Source organism: Dipteris shenzhenensis, chromosome 4 (genome assembly GCF_047967505.1).
Source record: "Dipteris shenzhenensis isolate YYH24624 ecotype China chromosome 4, Dip_SZ_1.0, whole genome shotgun sequence".
NCBI classification, from domain to species: Eukaryota; Viridiplantae; Streptophyta; class Polypodiopsida; order Gleicheniales; family Dipteridaceae; genus Dipteris; species Dipteris shenzhenensis.
In genome coordinates this window covers 35,629,633-35,647,385 of record NC_141599.1, presented here as the reverse complement: position 1 = coordinate 35,647,385, position 17,753 = coordinate 35,629,633, and the positions used below count along the sequence as shown (strand labels likewise).

Genomic DNA, 17,753 nt, shown 5'->3' with positions numbered 1-17,753 from the left:
AAGGTTTCGTGGCTACCATTCCATGCTCAACACATCAAGTAAGGTAACTACATTATCTATCCTCTCATTCATTGATCATTTTAAAAAAGGCACTTCAGTAACTTTTACAAGGTCCATGGTCCATTTTACATTTCTTGTCACATAATGAGTTAATAGCTCAATTGCTAATGCAATGTTAGGCAACAAATTTTCAGAGTATCTTATCGCTCCTAAGACCAATAAAAAATTTATTCTGAGAAGCACCATACAGTTTGATCTTGCAAGTCCCAGCTTTTGTGATTGCCAATGGCATCTTTTCTTGCTTACCACCAAGGAATTGAAGGAACCCGCAATGATCATCATGATGTTGGCATATTTTCTCACTCACCACAGAGGAATTATAGACACCCACAATTATCATAATTCTACTCCATAGATCATTGCCTCTACTTAGGGGGATGACAAGAAGCTAGGTGCAACATACTAATCATATAATTGATCATGCGATTATTATTATAGGCAAGTTATTCCTTTATTTCCCAACATAACCTATGAATCAAGTGCATTCTACCTTGAGGAGTGGTCTATCTCTTGAACTCATTGGCTAATAATCTATACCGAACATGTATGTAGTAGACATTCTTCTCTATGTTTTTTTGCATGCAAATTGATGGCAGCTAACATCTAGTTTATACAAGAAAGTGCAAATTTTGCATTTATGTAAGTCATTCTTAACAATGAACAATATGGGCTCTTGTACTATTTTGCATGGTAGTGCTCTACAAAGAATATGCTAAGCTACATTTGGACATCCTAAAACTTCCTACTATATGAAGAAGAGAGGGATCACTGTGTAAGCTACCAGAGGGTGATATACTAGGTAAAGACAAGAATCCAAGGGCTAGTACAAGTAAATCACTAGAGCTCAAAGATAATAGAGGTCCTAGTCAAGAAAATATTGAATTAGGTAGCTCAAAGGAGGGGTCCACATCACTCTCTCTCTCTCTCTCTCTCTCTCTCTCTCTCTTTCTCTCTCTCTCTCTCTCTATATATATATATATATATTTATTTATTTATTGATGGATAGATAGATAGATATGTGGATTTTGGATATGTTATCTCTAAGAGGTAACGGTTCATTGTAAGTAGAGTCCTCTTGTAGGGTTTATAGCTCTAATGGTGAGGTGATGCTTTGTCTTATGCTACTTTTGGGATTGTCTTTATAATAAAACAATTCTTTTCACCCCCCAAAAAAATGAATATGCGGCAAGCCAAATGCCAAAAAATCTTGTCCTTCTAAACAATCTCTATACAAAAATAGGCCTCTATGGGCTTATGAAAAGAAAAGCTTAAAAGCTAAGATGAATAAGTTTTCTTTACAAACCATGGCTTGTCTTTTATCACTATTACAGTGTAGATGCAAGAAAGGCTTTGATGGATTTAAAAAAGTTCTCTAAACTAGATGCTTGAACCAACAACCCCAAATGGAATTTGACTTATCTATCATCACATCTACCAAGATAACTTGTACCAAAGCTAGTCACTATTAGTTAGTGAGGGGACACTTGTCCCAAGCTCTTTTCCCGAGCTCTCTTGGGGATTACCATCTGAGTTACCCTTGTGGGTAACACCACAATATGGAGAACAGCCACAACCTGGCAAGGGCAAGCTTCAAGATAAGGAGAATTCAATGTAACCTCTACCATTGCCTAAGATTCTTGAAAAGAGCCACAAAATGAAAATTGAAGGAATTTTGGAGTGAAGGATTGGTGAGAAAAAATCATACATTGAGTATACCCCTCATTATATATAAAAAGTAGGATGGCCTTCACCTTGCATAAGCAAAGAAAATATTTTTGAAGCTAGAAGAACAATTGGTTGTGGTCCTAGGAGTTGAGAAGGAATTAGAAGCCATCCAAGGTGAGCATGAAGAGTCTATAGAGCATTTCCTCAATTGAAAGAAACTATTGAGAAATACAAAGCTAAACTTCACTAATAAACCAAATGGATAAAGTCGCTCAAGGTTGAATAACACAACCAATGAATTGAATGCTTTTGAATATAGCTGCAAAAAATGATATGATGAAGGCACACAAGTAATTCATTTGAGGTCAAAATGGGAGAAGTCATCTAATATTTGACCACACCCCTATTAAATGGAAATTTAGTCCAATTCCTAGGTATTCATCGAGATTTAAATAAACCTCTTGATGTTCATAAGAATTTTGATATTTATTTTGTCAAACGGGCTTGGCATCGGTAGGTATTGTGTCTAGACTTAATCCATGTTCCTGGCATTAGTAGGTATTGTGCCTAGCCTTGATTCTTTACCACCTTATGAAACTTTAACAAACTGTAGAATTCAACATCATATTTCTTGATATTCTTGACTAGCGATTCACTCGTGTTATACTAGTTTACAAGTCGCTGGCAAGTTTAGCATCATATGAACTAGAGCAATGATCATTAGCTAGACTAATTATTCATCTTGGTTCTTAGAGTGCATATCATCCATTTCTTAAAGCATTCATTTTTTGAGTGGTAAAATCAACAATTCTTGAGATTTATTAGTGGGGTCTATTTTTGGACCTTCGGTATTCAGCTTGCTCTACTATATTTTGATCTATGTCAACCCCATGCATGCCTTGGCCCTATTTGGCGTATGATTTTGGTTATCAAAAATTTAATCCTATGTCTTTGGTTTTGCTCTATTATCTTTCAATTTATGCAAAAAACCCATAAAAGCCAATAATGCATCTCTTGGATTCTTTGGGTCTATTTGGATAGTGCATTTTTTGTTAGTCTATTTATTGTACATCTTTGGCTTGCTCTATTATCTTTTTGTCTACGTCAACCCAATGCAAGACACTAATGCATCACTCGTATGCCTTGGGTCTATTTGGCGTAATGTTCTTTTCTTCTTTTTTGTGTGAACAAAATTACTTTTTCATCTTTCAACTTGCCCTATTATCTTTGATTAATGAACCCCATGTAGTCCACTAATCATCACTTGGATGCGTTCAGTCTATTTGCGCTATGTCTTTGTCTCATCCTATTATCTTGGGATATATGGTGACCCATGCAAGCCACTAATGAATCACTTGGATGCATCTTGTCTATTTGGCATAGTCCGATTTTTTGTAGTAGGTCTACACTTGTAGATTTTTGTCTTGCAGCCCCCTTCTAGCATCTTTTGGTTGTGATAGCTTTTCATTGCCATATCTTTTATGATAACTCCTACATTCAAAACCTCATATCAAGCATAAGGCTATAGTGGACCCTCCCTCTTGAAGTAAAAAAGCATATCATTTGGTTGGCTTATGGTTTTAGATATTCCGTGGTTTTGGTACATGCGTTTGTGAAACCATGGTTTTGGTGGAAAGGTTTTGGGTAATACATGGATTTGGTACATGATTTTGTGAAACATGGTTTTGGTGGAAATATTTTGGATAGTCCATGGTTTTGGTACATATCTTTGTGCAACCATGGTTTTGCTAGGGCATGGTTTTTCATCTAACCAAACTAGATGAACTTAGTTCCCATGAAACCAACTTTTCATGTAACCAAACTAGATGAGCTTATTTTTCATGTGACTAATCTGGTTGAACTCGATTCCCAAAAGCCAAGCTAGGTGAACTTAGCTCCCATATGAGCAATCGGATGAGTTGTGTTTCCATCTTATTAACATTCTAGCTTCTCCCTTTTAATCCAACGGTCATCTTTAGATCCGTCTATTTGTGAATCTCAATGCCATAATAGGCTTTTGCTAAGGACTATGGAGTTGCATCACGAAGCACATTCCTTTATGGATAAGCTAGGTAGTGATTTGCTAAAGGGAGATGCCATACTCTTTACCATCATTGATTGATTTTATATAATAGAAAATATAAAATAATCATTGTGTGCTAGCTTTTGTGCCACTGTTCAGCTAAAAATTTGAATACATGAAGAAAATATATAAACAACATTTCTCTTTACTAGCATTAGGGCTTTAAGGATAAGAGCAAATCGCATATTTGCATGCTAGTGTGTATATGTAAAGCTAAAAGTAGCATCATTGATTTTAGTGGTACCCACAATAAGCTAATTTTTACTTGCAAGCTAAACATGTAGATTCTTCAAGGAAAGCTTTAAGGGAGATTTTCAAAAAGTTTACAATTAATGCATTGTTAAACAATTGTACATTGAAATAAAAAGTTTTTCAATGACAGGTGTTCTTAAGTATTCATTATCTTTTCCATAAGCTTTGTCAATGATGGAGTCCCAATTTAATTTTTTATATAATATATTCAACCCTCTTTTACGAGCCCCCTTTTCTTAGTATACATGTCATTTCAAAACAAATAATAAAATTCCTCTCCCAAAATTATAATTGTATGCACCTTTGCATTGACACATAATATTTAGGCCACTAAACACATTGACTTTACAAAACTAGCAATTGTAGTTTTGGCTTGCTCAAGGAGGGGAAGGGCTTAGTGATGATTTTCTTCGCACTGGAATTGCATCTATTGGTTGATGCTCAACTGACTTTCACTTCCATATATTTCGTCTCTCTCTCTCTCTCTCTCTCCCCTAGTCCCTACCTCCACGCCCGCATCTTTTGTGATTTATCTTCGAAAATCACTCCGCCAACCTTTTGGGAAGGCCCATTGAATGAAATTCACCTTATTTCAAAGAGTGAGTGTATCTTTGGAAAGCCTTGCTCTTTTCGTTTGTCAACTACAAAAAGCAAGTCATTGTGCTGCCTTCCTTTGTGCCGTATAACGCCTCCATTCACCTCTCTTGTTTTTCATTCTCATCTTTCGGTTACACCAAGAAAGTTCTTGCCACGATCGCGCCATTCAAGGTGCTCACAGATTCACCCCCACGTCGCAACAAAAAAATGTGTAAAAGTTTGCATCGCAATCGCCCAAGAAAAATGCGCACCCACATCGCAGTCCCCGCACATGGAAAACTCTATAGTCACGACTCACGAACCAGAACACATAATATACGGACTGATTATACAGTACGTACGATAGTGTCGACACTCTGAAATGCAGCGCAGAAGAGCTTCGTCGACATGAGACTCATCCAGGGACCAGATGGCCAGATCACGTCACAAAGAAACATACAAATGTTGTATGCGCACTTAGTGACTACATACCAGTAAAATCTGTCGACATTCTTACCGACATCGATGCAGAAGCAGTATTTTGTATGGGCTACATAGTACAGATTACAGAAGCTTGTGCACATTCGTGTCGACACTCTGACTGCAAACCATAAATTTTTTGTCGACATTCTTATCTACTTATGTCCCATCATTGCAGAAGCAGTAGCTTTATTGAAAGGAGGACGCTCTATGCGCATTAGTGTCGACATTTGGCATTCGGCTTTTCCTTTACCATAAGCTTGGAAAATTCAAATTAAATGTTTGCCTTTTGGAGCTTGATTTTTCACAACAACTTTTTGTAGGAAAATGTGAGCATGTCACCACCATGATCTAAAAAATAGCATTTGTATTAGTTGTGGTGAACGATTCAATGGCTAAGCTAAGGATATTGAGGTTGATTGGTGGTTAATTAATGGATCGTGACGTTTCGAGAGAGTTCTGTCTCCAAAAGGAGACTTGAGGGAGGAGTGGAGGGGAGAGAAAGAGTGTTGAGAGCGAGATAAGGAGCACGGAGAGGTAGAGCGGAGGAGAGAGCAATCACGATCAGAGACGATAGGTTGTGACTAGGCAAGTCTTGGAGCTTGCAAGTAGGTCAGTGTTCACACAAAACATTGTTCTTAATAGTATACAAAAACCTTCAAGTCAAAATTTTTTAAGGTTTTTAGCGAAGACTTGCACGTTTTAAGCAACATATTATGACTAAAATGCCTTGAAATTTGTAGGTTTTTAAACCTTTTGTTTTCAAATGTGAAGGTGCATTTCCAAAATTTGCCATTCACCTGACATTCAACCTCGGTTTTTTGTGAACACTGCTCATAGTGCTCTCAAGCAACGTGTGTTTGTACTCCTATAAGGGGCCACAGTAGATTCAAGCAATTTGTAGGTACTTAGAACTGAAAGTGGATAAGCAAGATACAATGGCACACCTCTTTAACAACGTGGATAAGCAATTTAAATCGGCAGATCTTATTGACAATGCGGCACATGCAAGTGGCACAATTTTTGGTAAAGTTAGCATTGATAGCTTATGTTCCCCGTCCCTTTTCCACCTCTCCCCTCCTCCCTTTTCCCATAACTAATACATTTTTGGATTTGTTTGAATTGTGGGGACCTATTATGCTACATGGAGGTTATGAGCCTTTTACATATGCATTAGACAAGGCAGTGAATGGTGGTTACGGCTGCCATACAAGTTGTCTTCACATAAGATGAGGTGAGTAGTGATGCTCTAGTGATGCCAAGCTTACCCAAACGATCCCCTTGCCATTGTCAGTAGTATGGCCAATATTGCCCAATCCTTTTTTTTGGGGTGAAATAAAAGGGGAGTCTTCGTATTAAAAGAGAGTTACAATCAAAGAAAAGAAAGTAAATAGTTATAATAGGTCAAGCTCAAGTGATTTCACCAAAGCTCTATGTGCAATATGTAGCTTTACATACTTCTTGCCAAAATAAGTTAAAACATCTATAGTTGTAGTTTGATCTATTGAGGAAAGTCTTTTGGGAGCTTCCCTCGTTGGAACACAATAACACTCATGTCTTTCTAGGACCTACTAAATTACTTCTCCACTAATGAGATTGTAAAGCCTCAGGTTTATTCATTGACTTGCCCCTTGTGTGTTCTATCCATCTTTGTATGTCTTTCCAAAGGGCTTTTATTAAAATGCATTCCCAAAAAAGATGATGAGGACTCTCCAATTTACATTTGTAGAAGGCACATAGTGGGGTAATGTCTTTCCACTTATAGATTTTTTCATGCTAATATTTTTGAACCTTGGAACGCATTTGATGCTTAGATTTAAACATAATGTGATACCTTCCCCAACTTATGCACATTTATAAGCCAAAGATAGGCACCTTATTATATAGCCACTTTTGACATATCTTCTCCATAATTATGTAGTGAACATGAGGTTTGATTGTTCTTGTTTCTATTCATTTCATAGCTCTCAAGAAACTAGCTGGTAGTAGTGAGTGCCAATAAAACCAAACGCTCGTGTAATTGGGTGCCTACGAACCCTCAATACTACCCCTTCTTACGCAATTGCAAAATGTCAAAGAAAGAAAAGACAAAATCTACCCAAAGAAAAAAAGAGGTGAAGGAATCTTCTTGAATAAAATACAATATTCCTTGATAGATCATTCGAGAATTCATTGTAATAGCCTAAGCTAATCTCTAAAAGTATACATGGTCCTTATTATTTGTCTCAAGGGTTATAAGAAAATGAATTTCATATTGTCTTCTTTATTACCAAACATTGCTCTTGTAAGTGGAATGTGAGGAGAGGACGTTCAACTAATCAAGTCCCTAGGAGAGATGATTGTCGAATAAACGAAATGGAAACCACACAATTTGTGGTTTAAAAGGAGACTAAATTTAGTATCCTGCATTTCATTGGCATGACATTTTACGAAGACTTGGTCGGTCCTAACCTTAGCCATTTTGAAATTTAAGTTCAGTGGTAAATTTGTACTTTTCTTGATGCATATAATGGAAAATCAATTTAGTTGAACCAAAGGACTCAATCCTATCGACCAATTTGTTATTTGAGTTGCTCTCAAGTCTCCTAGAAGTCTTTTTATCATGGGGAATTTTAGATGATGCCTTTGTTCTAGATCTTCATATTGCCATAAAGGGAGCCATAGTGTCTATTTGGTCGAACTTAGACTCAAGAATTCAAATGAAAATTTGAAAATTTAATTAATGATTATGTTGTTAACATTAACTCTTTGATATTGTGATGGACACTAGTTTGATAGTGAAGGAAGATCCACATGAATAGCTTAAAAAGTATTGGCAGGAATATACAACACTAAAAGCACTTTATGTTCACTATCTGTAAGGAGTGAAGAAGCTTGATTGCCTTATAAATTAGTTCTTCCAGAAATAGTGTGTCTCGTGTGTCTCAGAGAGGGTTGTGTGTGTGTGTGTGAGAGAGAGAGAGAGAGAGAGAGAGAGAGAGAGAGAGAGCTCTATTTGGTGGCTATTGCTTCAGTTCTTTGCAGTTTATTATATGGTTTGGGATGTGGGACTTGCCAATTGAATGCAAGGTCTGCAAAATCCAACTTTACTATACTGGGCCCCTGTGAAACAAATTTGGTTTATCTTTGAAGTATTTTCATCCTTCATTTCTCAAGCTCAAACAAACTTCTTCTCTTGAAAGAAAGCGTGCCTTGTTGTCATCGATCACCTATACCTCGTGCTCACCAAATTTAACAAGACTGTCACGGTATTCTGAGAGACTTGTTTCTATGGGCTCTTTATCGGAAGCATCCGAGCGACTTGAATACCCATATGCCAGGAGAGATGATTCAGTAGTTGATGATTACCACGGTGTACTTGTTGCTGACCCCTATCGCTGGTACTCTATCTCTCCAAGTCTTGCGCTAGCTTGTATTCCAACTTTCAAATTCTTGTAACGCTTGGACTTGGCATAATGAATATGAATTGGGCAGGTTGGAAGATGTTGATGCAGAGGAGGTGAAAGAATTTATTGATAAGCAGAAAATATTAACTAAGGCTGTTCTAAGCACATGCGACTTGAAAGAGAAGTTAACCGAGCGCGTAACAGCTCTCTTTGACTATCCGAAATACGATTGCCCATTCAAAAGAGGAAACAAGTACTTTTTCTTTCATAACACAGGATTACAAGCACAGAGTGTTCTTTATAGTCAGGTCTGTTCACAGGTCACAATCAATTGAACGTTTTTTGTAGATGTACGTAAAAAAAATTTAGACGAATCTACTTTATCTCCAGCTCTTTTGTGGTGCTTCGTGGATTAAAATGTGAAAGCTTGTAGGTGATCTGTGTATCTGCATGCTGTGAATGTTTAAAAAGCCTTGATTGTGTTTTTCTGGGTATGACTTCATCACACGTCCTTCTGTAGACCATTTCTTGCACCTCTCTTCTGAGGGTCTCGTTCAAATTTTAATGAGGTTGTATCCTCTCTTTGTACAACTTCCATCATCTTTCTGAAGACAGCTGTTGACACAGTTATGACCCTCTTGTATCCCTAACAAAAATGGTACTGTTAGCTTGTCTTGCATTCAAGCCGTCCTTGTTGAGATGTGCTAGGAAAGAACTGTACTGGTTTTGTTTAAGTATTGATTGTTGTCAATTTATTGTATGAGCTTCTCAAAGAGTCAATGTCTGGAATTTGGACTGCATCTACTTTTAGGGTGATTTGAAAGGAGAGGCCGAGGTTCTTTTGGATCCAAACAAGCTCAGTGATGATGGGACCGTTGCATTATCAGTTTCAGCTTTTAGTGAGAATGCAGAATTTTTGGCAGTTGGACTCAGCTCCAGCGGCAGTGACTGGGTGAACATCAAAGTCATGCAAGTGACAGATAAAACTTGGGAGCCTGATTCACTTTCGTGGGTGAGTCTCAAATTTATAATATCCTTTGTAGCATTCCTGGGATGATGCATGGTTTGACGGAGAGTTTGGGCTGAAATATGCAGGTGAAGTTTTCATCAATTGCATGGACTCATGATCATAAGGGCTTTTTCTACAGCCGGTATCCTGCACCAGAGTAAGGTTACCATCTTGTAATGACTATATTGTTTTGATGTGTTGTTTTCTTTCTGTAGACTAAGAGCCTGTTTCCATTCAGTGTTGTGTGCAAAGGAATTCTACAATAAAAGTGCCTGATTATTTTGAAGTACCCAGACTTTCACTTATCTTGTGGCTTTGGAGAGCTACCTATCAGTAAAGATCTGATGTATTTTGGATCACCACACCCACAGAGCATTTTTAGGGTTCAAATAAATGACTTAATATGCTAGGGTGGGTCTGGACTCGTGATATTTTAGACTCTTTGGCAATTAGGAGGGAATGCTGAGGACTGTGAATATCATGTCAAAGCTGTTTGAGAGCCTGTCTGTAATAATTCAATTCAAAGACGCTGGACTGATCTGCTTTAAACTTTTGCAGAATAGTTGAGACTGTTGATGCGGGCACAGAAACTAGTATTAACCTGAATCATCAAATTTACTATCATTTCATGGGCATGGATCAAGCGGAGGATATTCTTTGCTGGAGGGACTTAAACAATGCAAAGTGGACCTTTGATTCTGAAGTGACTGATGATGGCAAGGTTTGTCCTTAAAGTATTATGGCTCTGCATTTCCACTACTTTTGTATGTCTTTGAGGATCGGTGCTTAGAAAACAAGTTTAGTTATGGGTTGATGGAGTTTTATCAGGAAGCAAATGGAAATTTTATTAAATTTTCTAGTAGAGACTTTTCTCATTCTATGGTACCAGTAATTGCTGATTTATTTTGCACATCATAGGAGGTTGATGTAGCAGGGAAGTCATTGAAGCATGCATTTAAGGCAAACATGGGTTGCCCCTAACCTATTTTGTTGGTGTGCCAGTACCTGGTGATGGTTATTAATGAGGGATGTGATCCTGTAAACAGATTGTACTACTGTGATCTCTCAACTCTCCCAGAAGGTTTACTGGGTTTCAGAGGTAGGGATGACCTGCTTCCATTTGAAACATTAGTTGACAATTTCGATGCACAGTATGAGCTGGTAGCAAATGATGGGACACTATTTACTTTTCGTACAAACAAGAATGCTCCAAGATACAAACTTGTTCGGGTGGATCTGGAGAAGTCAGAGGTTTGGCATGACATTATTCCCGAGTCTGATAAAGATGTCTTGGAGTCAGTTCATTGTGTCCATGGGAGGCAGTTGGTTGTTTGCTATCTTAGTGATGTCAAATATGTTCTTCAACTCCGAGATTTAGAAACTGGCTCCCTATTGCAGCAGTTGCCCCTTGATATTGGTTCAATATATGGTGTCTCTGGAAGAAGAAAAGACAAAGAAGTATTTTTTAGTTTCACAAGCTTTCTAACTCCTGGTATCATATATCGATGTGATTTGGATGCTACAACTCCATCGTTAGAAGTGTTCCGTGAAAGTGTTGTGAAGGATTTTGATCGGACAGATTTTGAGACCTCACAGGTATGTTGACTTTCTATGTAAGCAGTTTTCTGCATGTGTCTCTTTCCACCCCTTGGTCATGGACTGCCTATTTGTTCTGTCCCTTTCTTCTTTCCAAAGATTGAGCTTACTGGATGGAAAAGCTATACAGTAAATTATCTGTTTGTAAGGTTGCGTATGGTTTCTTTTTTTTGGGTGGCATGCACACATCCTCTGAACAATGCTGTCCTAAGCCTTGTCGATTTGGATAACATACTCATAGAGCATACTTGTAGTTTTAGCCTTAGATGTCATAGTTCTCAATACACCAAGGTGACTTGTTATAGGGTATTTGCAGTTGTGAGCAAATCATAGTTAGTAATCTCTGATACTACAAGGCAGTAGAAACCTTGTCCATGTAATCTTTGTTTGAGCTTTGTTTCAGTATCTGTTTGGAAAAATATTAGCCTTTTGCATGAAAAATGTTATCTATCCTGGGGAAAGAGAGTTTTACTACAAGGAGGGAATTGTTTTTGTTTGGGGCAATACTTTTAACTTCAAAAGGTGAACAGTATAACATATTTAGACTAGAAAATAGATCATGGTCTACTCACAAGCAACATGTCTATAAAGCTGTTTTGAAAGGATCTGACTTTGGGATGAGAATTGATCAAAAAATGTAAGTAGCAGTAGAAGTCCTATAGCTAGTTTGCTAGACATTTTACTTATGTTGTTAGTCATGTTTTGGCATAGGTTTTTGTGTCGAGCAAGGATGGGACAAAGATACCAATGTTCATAGTTTCTAAGAAAGGCATTGAGCATAATGGCCAGAATCCTGCGTTATTATATGGATACGGAGGTTTCAATATCAGTATAACTCCTTCATTCAGTGTTTCTCGTATAGTCTTTGCCCGGCACTGTGGAGGAGTACTAGCATTTGCGAACATTCGAGGTGGTGGGGAATATGGAGAAGAATGGCACAAGGCAGGATCTTTGGCTAACAAACAAAATTGCTTTGATGATTTCATTTCTTGTGCGGAATTTCTTGTAAAGGAGGGCTACACAAAGTCTCAGAAATTGGCAATTGAGGGAGGCAGCAATGGAGGTCTTCTTGTTGCTGCTTGTGTCAATCAGGTAAAGTCTCGTGCTTTTCTCTCTGCGAGGAAATAAGATTCCAGAACAAATGTATGCCACTTTGTGAGTTAAAAAAAAATTCTAGCTCTTTATCCTAAGGCATTCAGTTTTATGATGTAGCTATCACTATCGCGATTTAATCTGGAGGTCGATGTAGTCACAATTCTTGTTTTAAATTTAAAAAAGGAAAATAAAATTATCAAAGTTTCTATGTAGACTGCCATATACATGTTTGAATACTTATGCATTCTGAAAATAAGTTTCATGATGTTGAATATGGGAAAGTATGCGAGTAAACTAGTTCTTATTAAAAATTATAAGCATCATACAATCTGACGATTTTGAGGAACACATTTTGGGAGGCTGTAGAAGTATTTGCATGTTGATGGTCCTCTCAAGAGAAGACGGAAGCTTGATTTTATACATTGTCTAACAAAGCTTTGATTTTCACATTTTGTTTCAACAGAGGCCAGATCTTTTTGGATGCGCTCTTGCCCATGTTGGTGTGATGGATATGTTACGTTTCCATAAATTTACCATTGGTACCTTTTTTCCCCCTGTAATCTGTCTTTTGTACAAAGGTTATATCGATGTCATAGTAGCTAGTCCCTGCTATGCGTGATGGAGTTTATAGTTTTCAACCTTATGAGTGACTATCATGAGATTGAAACTGCACTATGTTGTGTTTTTAGAGGATTAGTTTGGGCATGTTCCTGGACTCATCTAGGTATATGTGCGTATCTAGGTAACACATAATTTTCACTGGTCAAACAAGCATTTTGATGTTGGATCTCCGGTGCTATATTTTCTCCAGTTAGAAGCAATTTCTATATAAATTCCAAGTGTTAGACTGACACTGTCCTTGGCTTTCCTTTGAATATATCTAGGGCATGCTTGGACCACTGACTATGGCTGTTCAGAGAAGGAAGATGAGTTCAACTGGCTTTTCAAGTAAGGAGTTCCTTGCCATGATGTGTTGCACCTGTTTGCGTAGCAGCTCGCTCTTGTTGTTCTCTGACCTGGCAAGCATGTGTTCTTATATGTTCAAAACTGTATCATCAGCCCAGTGAACTGTGGTGTTTTTGTCCAAAATCATATTTATGTGTTAGCTCCCTCGATTCTGTGTGCCTTTCTGACCTGGGAAGCTGTTTTTCTTGCGTGTTCAAAGTTTAGTGTCATTGGCCCAGTGAACTGTAGTGTTTGTACTGAAAATTATTTTTATGTGTTAGCTCCCTCGAGTACTTCGAGGGTGGAGCAACCAAGGGCCCGAGTGAAACAGGCTCATGGGCTGCAGCAACATGATTTGAAAGAAGACGAATAGTGGTTTACATAGGTTTTGTGATGTCAAGAAAGTCTGTCAGATACAAGCTCGAGGTCTCTTGTAATGGCTAGGGCTTGAAATAACCTGCTACAATATCAAACTCAACTCATGATTATATCCCACTTTTGTTTGGATTGTTGAGGTACCTTATACAAAACTGTCAAAAGGTCATGATGAGTTTGAGAGTTACCCAGCTTTATATTGGATATGGAAGGGTGCAACACTGTGTTAAATATCAAGGTATTTTTTATTCTTACGACAGCATTAGGCTTTGATGAAATACACAATAATTACAGTGTTTGTGGTGACCCTGTATGTGGAATAATAACATGCACCTTATGACTTGCATGCCTTCTGCTAAGAAACACATTGTCAATACAAGATGAAGAAGCAAGGCTCAAGCCCTAACATAGTTGTTTTCATGGATCACCTTGCAGTGCCCAGAAATGGGGAGTAGAAAGGAATCCACTGATCCTTTTTGAAATTGCAAGTATTCGAACTCAAAATGTTTCAGACCCATTGACAGTTATAGTTATTATGTCATGAAGGTTGGGGAGTATGAATCCCATTATGAAAAAGCAAGCACAGAGGTAGATCGCTTGGACCTCAAGGTCCTGATCCTGAGGAGGATGGTTGAGGGACTATTTGGGATGTAGGCACAAGAGGTCTTGGCAATGGAGTTGCAATGAAGCAGGACAGCCTTTAGATCTGGAAAGTCTGTGCATGTATTGTTCCAAAAGATGTCAAACCACCTGTTCAACTACATTGAATTATAAACCACCTGTTCCACGATTTTTTTAAATCCCACCATACTTTTGGCTCCACTTGTTTCTAGAGTGAGTATTGTCCCTCCAATCAAAGCGTGACCAAGAGGTACAGGCCTACATCATATTAAGGCCGTGGTGGTGCGAGAGGTCGAGGAGCAAGCTGCTGATAGGAAGACAGAAGGAAAACTAAAAATTCTCATTTAGACTTTAGATCAATAAAAAATCTAAATTTGTATGATTTGATATATTCTATTCTTACAACGGTATATTGTTCCAAAAGATGTCAAACCACCTGTTCCACGATTTTTTTAAATCCCACCATACTTTGGCTCCACTTGTTTCTAGAGTGAGTATTGTCCCTCCAATCAAAGCGTGACCAAGAGGTACAGGCCTACAGCATATTAAGGCCGTGGTGGTGCGAGAGGTCGAGGAGCAAGCTGCTGATAGGAAGACAGAAGGAAAAGAGGTGCTCCTCTGGGAATAGCAGGGGTAAATTTTCTTGGCAGCAAACATTTTCCAGTGGTAGGACTGATCTAAGCATCTTATTTTGCACAGCCAGAATGCCATACCCATTTTTCTATACATTTGAGAGAACGGTGAAGGGGGGACTTCTATAAACCATGGAAGTAACATTTGGTTGGGGGGAATGCTGCAAATACCTGATGCGGTGTCCACATTTTGCGGTGGCATAAAATAAAGTGGTTCTCACACAAGATATTGCTTGTTTTTCTATTGGGGTGGGCTCAAAAATAAACCTGAAAAATTTATGTGGGATTCAAGTTTTGTCATTGAAGCTGGTCTCCACTCACGCAGGTACTCTCCTCTGCATAACGTCAAGAGACCTTGGGAAGGCCATGATCATGCAGTGCAATACCCTGCAATGATGTTGCTCACAGCAGATCATGATGATCGAGTGGTTCCACTTCATTCCTTGAAGCTCCTTGCAGTAAGTCTCGATTTGTTTTAAGTTAGACCCAACTGGTTGAGATTTAATATTTGATCTGAACTTTGTTTCCATTCTCTGAAAACATGACAAATAGTACAGTTTTATTCATTTTTGCCGTTGCTATGCAGACACTGCAGTATGTCCTCTGCACCAGTGTACAGGAAAGCCCACAAACAAATCCCATCATTGCTCGCCTTGATACCAAAGCTGGTCATGGTGCTGGACGGCCAACCCAAAAGATGGTCTGTTGATAAAACAAATCCAGAATTTCTCTATTAATGTGGAAACATCCGCATAGTGAACAATAAAAATGGAGGGAAAGGATGCGTGATGTGTTATTTGTTTCATAAAGATCCCTTAAGATCTTCTAGGCCTCGCTATAAATTCAATGTCTTTGCAGGATTGTTTGAAAGCTATAAGCAGTGTTGAGAACTATCATGTTTCTGGGTTTCTAAATGTGGCACACTTGGGGTTAAAGGAAATAAGTTCTATATAGCGCTATCATAGTGTCCTGATGATAGGGGGAATGCATTTTATCTTGGGCCTAACTTTTGTGTGTGTGTGATACAGATTGATGAGGCAACAGATAAGTTTGCTTTCCTAGCGAAAATGGTGGATGCCAAATGGCTTAATTGATAGATGATAGTGTATTTCAAAAGAATTATTGCTGATTTTCTTAGAATCTTTAGAAAGCAGGGTCAAAAAGTGAAATTTTGCAGAGGGAACAGCTGGCAAGCCACAGGAGTCCCAGAGAATGGAAGTGGTGTTAACCCCTGATCAAAAATATATTCTGCTATGTGGTCTGGGCAAAAATCTGAAAATCTGTATTTCAGTTCTCTCTTTCGCATGTGCCCTGCTCCTGAAGAGCTGGCAAGAAAATGTCACCGCTTTAATATGAACTTGTGGAGTTAAAACGGGATGCAGCCTTGAAAAATGTGTAAGCTGAACTCATTATTCCTGCTCGTTAAATGATGAATAGTCACAATTTTCTCTCTTGGTAATGAAGTGTGGCATTGATGCCTCTTAACAATGGTTTTCCTCCTTGTTTAGCATGAGCATTGATTGGACTTCATGTTGATCTGCTATACTCATCCACTCCATGTCTTGTTTGGCCTCCTTTCTTGTCTCATTTATTCTCTAGCTTGCGACAAACTTCCTTACTCCAAGGAGCATGCTAGTCCCTGTGAGCTACCATGTATTTGCAGTGCCTATGGCCGTTAGGATATATTGTATCTAGTGTCTAGAATTGGCATCATCACCTATTGTTCCCTGCAGTGCATAAGAACATTGTGGTGGCCTCTCATAGGGTTGTCCAGGAGGGTTTTTGTACTAGACAACCAGAAGGGGTTTTTTGGGTAGCTATTGCATCATAAAGACATGGCACATGCTTGCTTAATGATGTATGTGTGTTTTTAAGTTCTTCATCACAATAATCTCTCTTTGTCTAAGATTGTTCTTACATCAAATTGCCAAAAGCTTCATTTCCTAAATTTTTCATGGTGCTTAGATATGGGGTGTTCATGTATTGAGTGTTGCATCTTGAAAAGCTCATGTTGAAGGATATATGTGTGTTGGAACTATACTTTTTAAAGCTTCCTTTGTAAGGAGGTTGATTTGGGTTGAAGCTTTGTTACTTTCATACTTTCATTTGTAAAGCTCGTGCTACTTGAGATCTTCTTTAAGAGGCACCAGCCCCAACTTGCTACTAGTCATGTTGCCATCACATGAGGAGTTTTGTCGTCGCCCCTGTCCTGTCGCTTTTCTGAAGGAAAATAGCATGCCACAAATTTTTCCAACACAGTTTTTTGATTGCCTGACAATTATCTGAGATCTACCGCTGTACTGTTGGACAGATGTAGACGCCATCGTGTGTTTGTAGGCGTGTGTTTGTAGGTCATCTTTTACAGACCGACCTTCCTATTGTTTAATTGATGGAACCTGCACCCACCACCATTTCTATGACAGGCCACCATTTTGGCTTCTCTCTTCTGCCACCGTCAGGAAGCTTTGCATGCTCCTGAACCAGCTGTTCATTATATTTAGCCTCAAGAGGGCAGCCCCTGAGCCTGATGAAGATAAAGAGGAGCATGTCGCAGAAGAAGCACCTACTACTAGGCAAAGGGAAGCAATTTGTGGTTTCTTTAGGTACTACTACAACTGGAGATATCTACGTGCGCTATTTGCTGTATCAAACATCAGTCAAAAGAATGTTTGTTGCCCGTCTGCATGCCAATGCTACATCAACAGAGAGATGGATGAGGCACAAGGCTCCTGATAGCTACTGCTGGCTCTAATATGTTGGGCAACAACTTGGGTAAAAATTCAAATGATGGTGGTGTTGAATCAATTGCGCTCCACTTAGATTGTGCATAAAGAACTATGCCACTCAATTATTTGTACTAGTAGGGGATCTGTGCGTTGCTGTGGCACAACATGATTGTACCTAAACAAAAAACTCAATGTGGGTATTGCAAAAGGATGGAGATAGAGAAGCCAATTGTTCTAGACGGTTGGAAAAGA

General features: G+C 38.6%; 1 protein-coding gene across 2 annotated transcripts; it reads left to right on the top strand.

The window, feature by feature from the left end:
• Nucleotides 1-7,870: 7,870 nt before the first annotated feature.
• On the top strand, nt 7,871-16,210 carry LOC147902772 (uncharacterized). Of its 2 annotated transcripts, XM_087373776.1 has the most exons (12): nt 7,871-8,496; nt 8,591-8,810; nt 9,314-9,514; nt 9,598-9,668; nt 10,070-10,232; nt 10,514-11,107; nt 11,819-12,199; nt 12,666-12,741; nt 13,087-13,150; nt 15,101-15,233; nt 15,362-15,475; nt 15,804-16,210. In XM_087373776.1, the coding sequence occupies exons 1-12, from the start codon at nt 8,387-8,389 to the stop codon at nt 15,867-15,869; spliced, it is 2,193 nt and encodes a 730-aa protein (XP_087229902.1). In that variant the 5' UTR covers nt 7,871-8,386; the 3' UTR covers nt 15,870-16,210. The 2 variants fall into 2 exon arrangements, with proteins under 2 accessions (XP_087229902.1, XP_087229903.1); XM_087373777.1 differs by lacking the exon at nt 7,871-8,496 and having other exon boundaries at nt 8,619-8,755.
• The last annotated feature ends 1,543 nt before the right edge of the window (nt 16,211-17,753 follow it).